Source organism: Sebastes umbrosus, chromosome 16 (assembly GCF_015220745.1).
Source record: "Sebastes umbrosus isolate fSebUmb1 chromosome 16, fSebUmb1.pri, whole genome shotgun sequence".
NCBI lineage: Eukaryota > Metazoa > Chordata > Actinopteri > Perciformes > Sebastidae > Sebastes > Sebastes umbrosus.
In genome coordinates this window covers 7,430,578-7,441,157 of record NC_051284.1, presented here as the reverse complement: position 1 = coordinate 7,441,157, position 10,580 = coordinate 7,430,578, and the positions used below count along the sequence as shown (strand labels likewise).

Genomic DNA, 10,580 nt, shown 5'->3' with positions numbered 1-10,580 from the left:
AACAACTCAAAACAAGAGTCAATACCAACAAGAATACACTGTTTACCATTGGCAGAGCATTTTGGCATATTTTTCTTGGGCGCTACCCACATAATCAGCTGTGTTGCTCATCCCACAAATGCATGATCCTTACAAGTTGGACATCATTGTGAAGGTAAATAAACAGGCTTTCTAACGATGTAAAATACAATGCCAATTAGCATTGTAACAACAGAGAAATAATCCACCAAACAAAAGTTTCCAAACTTTTTTTTCCCAGTTTATAATCAGAAGTGGAGTTGGAAAGTGTCATGCTACAATTTTAAAAAATAATATCCGTGGGAAATTTGGCTGTTTTTCATAAAAAACATGAAATATGGTTTGGTGTTCCCTCACCAGCTCGGCCAGATAGTGTAGTTCTCCTCCAGTCCGGTAGGTGGCAGCACCTTCACTCTGCTGGTAAACAAGTAACCCATCAGACGAGCCGAGGAAGAACACACAGTAACAAGCAGCAACCTATGAAAGGTTATCCTTTAGGTGAGTGGACCACCAGATGATTATTACGCGTTAGCAGCTTCATATTCAGCATTTAGCAGCAAAGTTAAACAGGCTACACAGCGTATAGGTTAGTATACTCGTGGTGTGTTGCACATGGACTGAGATAATGACTGCACGAGCTCACTGAAGAAGAGTAAAGCTAGTAAAGCTAGCTGCTAACTAGTTGCTAGGTTAGCTTGCTGCTAGCTGCTTCAGCTCCTGTTTCACCTTCATCCTGAAGAATGTCAAGCTCAACCCACCAGAGACACCATCCTCATAAAGGTACACAATAATAAGCCAATATTATGAGAAGACTTATTGCAGTGTTCTTCCACTGGCATATATATTTAACGTTACCTTCAGAAATGTTTGTTAGCATGTCAGCATAAAAGCATCACTTCCGGTAAAACAGCAAACTGCAATTTAACATCAGTAATGAAGTTTGTGCAGCTCGTACTATCATTGTTTTACATAATAATTAGTGCAACAGTCTTAAATGTAAAATCTATTATGACATGAGCAAAACCGTGGCTAGAAATAAAATGAGGCTTTTACTTTGAAGGTACATTTGTTGACTAGTGTTGCAGACTTTATAATCCAAATAGTCTTAATTTACTCTTTACAAAGGTGTTTTAGCAATCAAACAAGAAAAACACTTCACGTTTATCTAATTAATAACATAATTATTAGTATGAATGGTGAAATAATGGATTCAAATAGGACATTATTGGTAAGCAAGTCTAAAATATTGATCTTGATCAGTTTTATTCTTAACCTTGTAATCAGCAGTTGACAAATGATTTCGAGAGGTGATTTACAACATAGACAGATATTGTTAAAAATGTTATTTTTATAAAACGGTCACTATATCCTCACAGTAGTGCATGAGACAGGTAATCTAAGAAAAATCATAATCAAATCCCCTAATGGCATCTGCATGATTTCACAGGCCGCAGAAAAACAACCAATCGGAGCCGAGCTGGAGCCTTGCCGTCTCTGAGCAGCTGTCAATCACTTGCGAGCTCCGATCAAATGGTCAAACTAGGCAGCAAATATGAATCAATATTCTGTTACTGTAATGCCTATTTCATGCCTCAAATGTCTTCAGAAACATCTTGTAGTGTACTGTTTAGCTGTAAAATGAGAAAGTTTGTACCCAGCAGCCATGTTGAGATCAGTTGAGGAAATATCCCGCCCACCAGCCGGAGCAAACTTTCTTATTTTACAGCTAAACCGTACACTATTGTCTCCCGTCACGGGCTAGATTTTTTGAAGCCTGAAAACAGAGCCATGATAAGGTGCAGAAGTCTAGTTTTCTCTCAGAACACTTGAATTACAATATGCTGAAAGGTTATTATGGAATTTTTGCCGAATGATGCTAAAACCATTCTGCCTACTGCAGGTTTAAATTTGTCAGAACGAGATCAGTAATGTCGCATAATAATTCCTAACCATCCATGTTTTTCTAGTGACTGGGTGGAGTGCCAACATGCAGAGTTTGGTGGTGCAGGCTCTTGCCATGAGGCAGCTGGGAAGGTTGAATCCTCGCCACCTGCTGGCTGCTGGATATGGACTTAGGCAGAACGAATGGTGTCCCAGGACCATCCACACACGCCAGTTGTGGGGTTGCTCGGCTTTCCCCGCACTTGGCTGTCACAGGCCCGCTCTACGTGGCAGAGACGCCGTCAGGGGTTGGTCTGTCCACCAGCTGAGGTTTAAAAGCAACAAGAAGAAAGTAGCTGCTCGGGCAGCACAGGAGGACGAGGATGAAGACGAGGACGAAAAAGACCCTGAGGACAGCGATTATGAAGACGAGGTGGATGAGAACCCAAATCTACCGAAGGACTATAAAGACATAGAGAAACATGTGCCGTCGTTTCGATATGATGTCATCATGAAAGCTGGCCTGGACATGGCACGCAAGTGAGTCACTCCCTGTCGGCTGCTCTTATAGCTTTAAATGACTCTTTTTCTTTATAGCTGGCTAAATGTAAAGGAACAAGAATAGGCTGATAAATAACCAATTAGAGTTTTTCCAAACAAACAGATATCAGGCAGTGAATGCTGTCCAAGCTGAATAGGATGCCGTTTTTGCACAACATATTTGTTGTTTGGCATGGTTTTAGTTTCCCATGGTATGCTAACAGTGGTGTTTCAGTATCACAGGAATTACTGATGAGATTTGGGGGATTTTGTGACACAAATATGTTCAAATACAACTTGTTTCCTTCTTCGAACCAACTGAACAACTGTCTTTTGTCTTATAACAGTAAAATTGAAGACGCCTTCTATAACAACAAGCTCAGGTTAAATGGACAGAAACTCATCAAGAAAAATAAAACGGTAATTGATGTTTGATAAGTTACATATTCCTGCCCTATACTCTCACTCTTTCCACTTGTGCCCTTTACCTCATTTCTCACATTTTGTTCTTTATTTAGGTGAAAGTCGGGGACACCTTGGACCTGGTACTGTCGGAGAACCAAGAAACAAGCACGGTTACTCTGATGAGAGTCATCCTACGGAGGGTTTTCGGTGTATCCAATAACACAGAAAAGCACAAAGTTGCCATAAGACGCTGGAAATGTATAGAGCTTCCCAAGGATGAGGCATTTAAGCCACAAACTTGAATAGGACCCTGTTGACTGTAATACCATTTGCCAGTGAAGGCAACAACACCCGCAGAAAAGTTGGATCTCGAATGGATTACAAAGGTATAATGTAAAGTTTAAACAGTTCTCAGTGGTTGTGTAGACATTAAGCAGTTGGTTGGGGGAAAGACTGAGTGTTTACCTTTCCCCATTATACTGTGAGACTCCTCTAATAAAAGTGCATTTTGACATCATGTTCCTAATGAGTTGGCTGATAAAAAGCATATGACATTGTCTTGCAAGTCCATGAGTTTTCATCAGAATCATTAGTTTTGTGATATGTCCTGCTACTAATATCTTTTTTCGTTATTACTCATTTTTGTTGAGGCAAAAATGTAAAATGGTAAGTACCAGCAGAAGCAATACTTATGTTGCGTTGTACAGAGCTTGTTGGAGAGTGTTCAGGATGCACTCCTCGGGGTGTCGGTATCCAATAGAGTGCTACAGGAATGAGTCCTAAAACCCGCAAATGAGTTAGCATTTTAGCACCTCCGGTTCCCTCGTCTGGAAGTCCATGGGTTTTTTGAATGGGTTTTTAGTTAGATGCCTGAAATAAGGTCTGTGGTTAATACATGCTGAAGAGATTGTAATGTTTTGTTCTGAGATATAAAATACATCAGTAAATACCCCACTCGTGAAGTTTTAAGCCTGTATGTGTCTTAAAAAGGCGGTTGTTAACAAGTGGATAAATAATACTACTAAACGTAATCATGCTGACTCGTCCACCTTCAACGTTAGCTTTTTACTTCTGGTGATTGTATTCACACTTCAAAAATCATAAAAGTGGTGTTCATTTGTGAATATTATCTTGCTGAACAAAATGTGAAAGTATCATAAACATTTGTTTTCCACAGAGCTTATTTTCTGCAATAATCCAAAACCGAATGGAAAAATCCCGTTGGCTTTTTGTCGAGGGAACCCAGGGCAAACTGCTAACTTCCTGGTTGGCCTACAAAAATACGTCATCCCTGGAGCAATCTATAAATCCAGGTTAGATACCTCAACAGGGACAGTTTGGTGCCATTATGTAAAACAGTCCAATCACATGTCATATTTATAATTGTGATTTTATTAGAAATAGGTTATCATGATCCATTGTCATGTTAAATTGTCTTTATAATATAAACTTCTATAAGAAGGCTTAACATAAGCACATTGTTATTGAAACAGTGGTGGCACAATGCTACATCGGTAACTGCAATGGAAATACATCACGTCATTGTGATTAATATTTCTATCCATAGAGCAAATATGTGACCTATGCTATATGCTACTATCATTGTTATTGTTTTTAAGGCTACAACAAAGTATGTTAGATAAGCTATGACAGATTTGGCCTATAAATAGAAGCAGTTTTTACTCTTTATCCAACAATAATAACACTACATAGACTGCAACATCTACTGCTGTAGTCAAAAGGTAAAATAGGACTACGGATAGTACTGAAGAAACTCTTAACAGCTTGGCTTCATCCTACATAGGACATGTTGAAAAAGTTCATCAATGCGGGTTCAGCTTATATACTGTGCAATTATTTTTTATTTGCCTAACTGAAAAGTACTGTAACTAGGACACAGTGCTTGACCTCTTGGCCTTCTTAAGGATGTCGCACTTCTTGCGATTGGGGCGCCGGCAGCGCTCGTCGATGCTTGGCACACATTCGTAGTGCCACACCTCCTCCATCTTATCCACAGGATACACCGCTTCCACGTAGTGACGGATCAATCTGAGGCGGACGGGGTCGAGCTGCTTCTTGTTGCAGGCCCCTGAATGGTTGTACTGCAGCCGCAGGTTCTCCTGAGTGAAGAGCTCAGGGAAGAGGCGTACCAACAAACGGGCGGCGAAGTTCCCAACAGAGAGACTCTGCTGGACGATTTCCCGTACCTCGGTGTCTGAGAGAAGGTAGATAGACGGTACAGGGAAATCAGGCTTGGTTACAGTCAGTTCGTCCAGGGGAATTTTACAAAAGTCTTTGCTACTTTTCTCAGGAGGTAAAGAGGGAATGTCTGGATCCTCCCTCATGTTATCTGGATTGAGCTGGTTCAGCTGGCAAAGAAAGTCCTGCTCTGTGTCTTGTCCGTACACTTTGCGTTGCTGCAGGTAGGATCTCCTCTGCTCCGTGTCACGTCTCCTGCACCTCTCGTCAAGCTTGCCCACGAATTCCAACATCCACACTCTGTCGTTCTTGGCCCGAGAGTAGACTAACTGCACATAATGACGGATCAGATTTACCCGAATGGGGTCGAGCTGCTTTTTACCGAGAGAACCGCTGCAGTTGTACTGCTTCCGCGCGTTCTCGTGGGTGAAGAGTTCAGGGAACATGAGCACCAGCAGCCGAGAAGCAAAGTTCCCAATGGACAAGCTACATTCATAGTTGTTCTTCAGCTGCTCTGTGGACAAGAGGTACTGCTGGGGAACAGTAAAGTCAGGAAGAGGAATCTCTAGATTGTCAAAATCCACAGGTGTAAGCAATGACTTTTTGGCCTTGCGACCGGGCCTTTCACAATCACTCCCCTCTGGAACCCTAATAATAGAAACATCCTCAGGAAGGCTGGCCAGGTCATAGCCCTCATCGTTGATATTGTCAGGTTCGCTCCCATTGCCGTTACTGTGAGGACCCTCGAGTGCATCCTCCATGTGCTGAATGCACACCTGAAGCCAGCTGTCCTCAGGCACATCAGGAAAATTAGCTTCCATATACTTTCTTATTATTTCCATCTTGTCGGAGTCCAGAATTAGCTGCCCAACGCTACTGAAATGGCTGGAGCCTTCTGGCATTTTCCCCTCTTCGAAAACCTCAGGGAAGAGACGGTGCATAAGGAAAATAATAAAGTCCTCAGGTGAGGAGAACTCATCCAGCTCCTCTGTGGCTTGTGTATTAAAAGGGAGGTCTGAGGCAGCCACACCGCTCTGCTGGTTATCTAAAGAGATGTCCTCCTCCCGGCCTTGCTCATTGATGAAACGATAGGTTTGAGGATGCTCCGCCTTTACCCCAGAACCCGTGATTGTCTGCTTCCTGAGCAGCCGAGCACTCTCCATGTCCCTCTGTGCCCAGAAGCGATTAAACAAGTCATTAATCTGAAGGAGGCATTCTTCCTGCCAGACGCTGTTGCTCTTGACCGAAGGGTAGCATACCTCAACGTAGTTCCGGATGAGCTGCAGGTGCAGAGACTCCAGCGTTCTCTTGCTTGCCATGCATTCATGAGAGCACTCCCTGGCTTTGAACAGCTCTGGGAAGAGATGAACCAGCAGCCGACACCCAAGCTCCCCGGCGCTGGATGTCTGCTCCATCAGCTGATTCAATTCGTCGCTTGTTAGCAGATATTCAGGAGGAGGCTGGAACTCCGTCAGCATCTCGGCCGGCTTGATCTGCTTCTTTATTCGCATGACTTCGAGGGTTAACAAGTCCACTTTGCTGTGCAGCTGTGTCATGCTCGAATTGAGGGTATTGAGAATGAGAAACATTTTCTCAATCAGCGGATAAAGGCTAGAGTCCGTCGCCGACGCCTGCCCTAAAGCGTCTATGGCGGGATGGGTCTCCAATGGGCCGTTATCCTCCGAACTTTGGAGCTTTGATGAGAGGATGCTGCTGAAGTTAAGTTGATTCCCGGCCTGCTGCTCCAGACTCGGTGTGTTCCTCTTCTCTGAGATCCTGTGGGAGATGCTGAAGAGAGGCTTTCTGTAGGAGACTCTGGGCTTCTGCTGGACGTAATTCCTCTTCTGTCCAGTTGTGGTGAGGCAAAGAGGCTCAAGTCTGCTGCTCTCATCCATCAAATGCCGCCTCATCTAGACAGAGTAAATATCATTCAAAACACACATATGTACCGTAAGAGACACCTTTATACAACAGGTAGGATATGTAAGTTGTCTGTGTTGTATACCAATGTTTTTAGTTAGATAAAAGGGTCTGAGGTTAGCTTACCTCGCCAGAGACTCTGGCTCTCTTGCTGCTGGAAGACTGGTTTGTGTAAGGGCCGATCTCTGCAGATGGCCGTTTAACAGCCTCAGTGGCTCCAGGAGACCCTCCTCCCAGTCCTTCAGGTGACTCACAAATAGCAAAGTCTTCCGATTCCTCCTTAAAGTCCTGGACATGCTTGTGTTCTGCAAATTATGACAGAATCACATTTTCTTTATTAAAGTTGTAGTCGGTAACAGTGAGCAAATATGATAAAAAGGGATTTTTATAAAACTGTCACTATATCATGACTGTCGGGCGTGAGACAGATAATCTGGGGGAAAAAAATCATGTTCCTCTGTATTTTTTTTATATATATAAAAATATAAATACAGGTTGCAGAAGTTACCTTTCTCAAGCATCGCTTCATCTGAAACTTCTCCATACTCAGGGGAATTCATAGCCTAGAAAAAAAAAATCACAAACATATGAAGTCAGAGAAACTGACGAATCAATTAGTCGATTTAATCGACAGACCTGTGACACTGAGTTTCTTCACAAAGAATCACACAAAAGCACAGCTTTAAATCTTGTGTTTACCAGAAATGTGCTCATTGGTTTCTTGGAAATAGTCAGTCAGCATGAAAAAAGCAAAAACAAATAACTAATCGACTAAAGAAATCTTAGTCGACTAAGATCAAAACGACCGATTAGTCGACTAAGAGGGGGCAGCCCTAATAAGTGATTAGTCCTTTGACGGAAAAGAAACTGATGACAATTATCAATCAATTAATTGCTCAAGTATTTTTTAAAGCTGAAATTCAACAGTTCCAACTTCTCAAATGTGAATATTTTGTTAGTCTTCTGATTGTAAACCGATTACCTTTGGGATTTGGAATGTTGGTCTGACAAAACAACAACATTTCGAAACATCACAATGGGCTCTGGGATCTTATGATGGGTGTTTGTCACTATTTGTTTACATTTTATAAATGCTTCATCGAGAAAAATAATTGCTCCATGAATTGATACTGAAAATAGTTATTAGTTATATTTCCAGAACCCAACTAAATTCAACCAAGCAACAAGAAGTTGGAATTCTAACTAGAATATACTGATACCTGATCAGATATCGGGGCCGCTACTGGTTCAAATAGCTGGATTGGATGTCGGTGACAATAGGGCCAATATATTCAATTCAGTTCTATGTCTATATACTATATACACATTATAAACTGGAATCGTAATTCCTGTTAATATTGAAGCTTTTTTTTTACCAAGTTGCTGGTGTGTGATTTATTATTATAATAATAAATAAACATTAACGGGACTGTTTGTAACTTCTTACACGTATAAATCAATCTGGGTCGGTGTCCCATGCGCGCTTGCATTTAGCTACGCTGTTCCGACTCAGACTCCAACACAAACTACACAGAAGCACCAAAACCGCAAAGTTCTATCTAGTAACGCCCGTCTTGCAAAACAGTGTTGGCTGCGGTCGGAGGACGCGGGGGAGACGTAGCTTTGGTCTCCAGGGCCGGAGTCTCTGCTGTACTCTGCTCCTCTGCCTGCCTGCCTTCACTCACACACCGCGCTCGTTCTCGCTCTCTCAGCTCGCCCTACGGCCGCGGTCGGGAGGCTGAGGCAGGAAAAGCAAACACTAGGATCAGCACTGGTTCATGGAGAGACCTTCGTCTGGTCAGCTAACATTACTGCCAAGCTACTGAAATATAGAGTGATATTGTGGTTTTAGCTGATGTGTGTCGCCTCACTGTTTTGACGGATGCTCGCTCACATTCAGGTAGCGCGTGCACACGGGCGAGCACGAGCAACAGGACGCTGACTTTCGTTGACTTAACAGGCCTCAGGTGTCGCTGTTACAACCAATTTCTGATTCTTACAAACAGTCCCTTTAAATACATTTAAATCTAAGTATTTATTGGTCACATTTTGTTTTACAAAGTTAGGAAAGCAATGTTTAAGTCAGGCCTGATGTTGTCTTACACATACAAAAATGATCCCAGACATTTCCACACAGTCAGGCATACAGCTTGTTAATTAAACACTGGTATCGGATCGGTACTCGGTATCGGTCGAAACCCAAAGCCCAGATATCTGTATTAGGACTGAAAAAGTCAGATCAGTGCATCCCTAAAAACACTGTTTTTTAAATGCTTGATAGATACCAACAAATAACACATATATATATACTGTACATTTAAAATGATAGTGTGTGAACACATTTATAAATCCTAAACTACTCATGTTAGTTGTGCTATAAACATGTGGTTGCTGGTACAGTATGCCACCGTTATGACAAACAGCATGTGACCAGCTGCAGCCAAACACATTATTACCTGTAATGCTGCCAGGCAGGTGAGCCTGATCAGATCTGTTGTAAATTACAGACTCATTGTGTTTTTACAAAGACAAACTATGTGCATTATTATAGCCAGACAGGGACTGTGCTGAGCTGTGCTGTAGTGTGTTCATGCCACCGTGCACTGAGTTGCCTCCTAGCTCCCCTCAAGCCGTTATGAAGCAGCTACTTCCTCATTCTTCCGCCCATGAACCCTTGAACCAAAACACGAGCAGACTCCTCTCAGCTGTCAGAGCTGAACTCTGGACACTAACTTGTCCTCTTAACAACAACAACCCGGGCTCACTGTGGACAACATCAAAGCACCGCGGTGGTTTTAGTAGTGCAACATTGTCTGTGTGCATGTTAATGACGCGGCTGTTTGCGTGGACGAGTCCCCCCCCCCACCTCCTCCTGCTGCTGCACGGACTCTTGTTAGATTAACGGTAATAAACACGCGTGACCGGCGGTTCGAGCTCACCTTTACGAGTCCACGCACTCCTGTAGGACTGGTAGCGACGGGCTGGACATGTCTGCGGACTGTCACGGTGCTGTATGTTGCAGGTTAACTGTTCTTCTTCTTCTTGTTGATGTTTCTTTTTCTCGCTCGGCTCCTGTGCTTTCTCGCGTGACGTGACCGGGGCGCGCGCCTGCTGTGTCACTTCCGCACAGCTGTGGAGAGAAAAAATAATAAACCAAAAGTTATAATACCGTCTACATGAAACATTTCCGATGAACTCATGCTGGTGTAAACAAAAACAATTATTTATTTATTAATTATTATCATTATTTTTATTATTATTATTATTATTATTATTATTTTTATTTTTTTCGTCTATTTTTAAATATATATGTATGTTTGTATGTATGTATATGTGTGTGTGTATGTATGTGTATGTGTATGTGTATGTATATATATGTATATATATACATGTATATATGTATGTATGTGTGTATATGTATATGTGTGTATGTATGTATGTGTATGTATATATATGTATATATATGTATATATGTGTGTATTTGTGTATATGTGTGTATGTATGTATGTATGTGTATGTATATATATGTATATATATGTGTATATATACAGTATATATATATATATATATACACACATATATATGTGTGTATATGTATATGTGTGTATGTGTGTGTG

General features: G+C 41.9%; 2 protein-coding genes across 4 annotated transcripts; one reads left to right on the top strand and one right to left on the bottom strand.

The window, feature by feature from the left end:
* The first annotated feature begins 364 nt into the window (after window positions 1-364).
* Window positions 365-3,401, top strand: mtres1 (mitochondrial transcription rescue factor 1). Of its 2 annotated transcripts, none has more exons than XM_037796426.1 (4): window positions 365-516; window positions 1,986-2,439; window positions 2,787-2,859; window positions 2,958-3,401. In XM_037796426.1, exons 1-4 carry the CDS (start codon window positions 498-500, stop codon window positions 3,144-3,146), a joined length of 735 nt encoding a protein of 244 aa, XP_037652354.1. In that variant the 5' UTR covers window positions 365-497; the 3' UTR covers window positions 3,147-3,401. The 2 variants fall into 2 exon arrangements, with proteins under 2 accessions (XP_037652354.1, XP_037652352.1); XM_037796424.1 differs by lacking the exon at window positions 365-516 and adding an exon at window positions 523-798.
* Window positions 3,402-4,215: 814 nt separating this feature from the next.
* On the bottom strand, window positions 4,216-10,069 carry bend3 (BEN domain containing 3). Of its 2 annotated transcripts, none has more exons than XM_037796421.1 (4): window positions 9,903-10,069; window positions 7,472-7,526; window positions 7,090-7,268; window positions 4,216-6,953 (listed from the first exon to the last, which is right to left on the bottom strand). In XM_037796421.1, the coding sequence occupies exons 2-4, from the start codon at window positions 7,521-7,523 to the stop codon at window positions 4,734-4,736; spliced, it is 2,451 nt and encodes an 816-aa protein (XP_037652349.1). In that variant the 5' UTR covers window positions 7,524-7,526; window positions 9,903-10,069; the 3' UTR covers window positions 4,216-4,733. The 2 variants fall into 2 exon arrangements, with proteins under 2 accessions (XP_037652349.1, XP_037652348.1); XM_037796420.1 differs by lacking the exon at window positions 9,903-10,069 and adding an exon at window positions 7,663-8,400.
* Between the last annotated feature and the right edge of the window lie 511 nt (window positions 10,070-10,580).

Coding starts and splice junctions, on each gene's coding strand:
- mtres1 (XM_037796424.1), top strand. CDS start 759: ATGTCAAGCTCAACCCACCAGAGACACCATCCTCATAAAG. Junction 799..1,985: donor GAGACACCATCCTCATAAAG/GTACACAATAAT, acceptor ATGTTTTTCTAG/TGACTGGGTGGAGTGCCAAC. Junction 2,440..2,786: donor GGCCTGGACATGGCACGCAA/GTGAGTCACTCC, acceptor GTCTTATAACAG/TAAAATTGAAGACGCCTTCT.
- bend3 (XM_037796420.1), bottom strand. Junction 7,269..7,471: donor TGAAGCGATGCTTGAGAAAG/GTAACTTCTGCA, acceptor CATAATTTGCAG/AACACAAGCATGTCCAGGAC. Junction 6,954..7,089: donor GAGCCAGAGTCTCTGGCGAG/GTAAGCTAACCT, acceptor TACTCTGTCTAG/ATGAGGCGGCATTTGATGGA.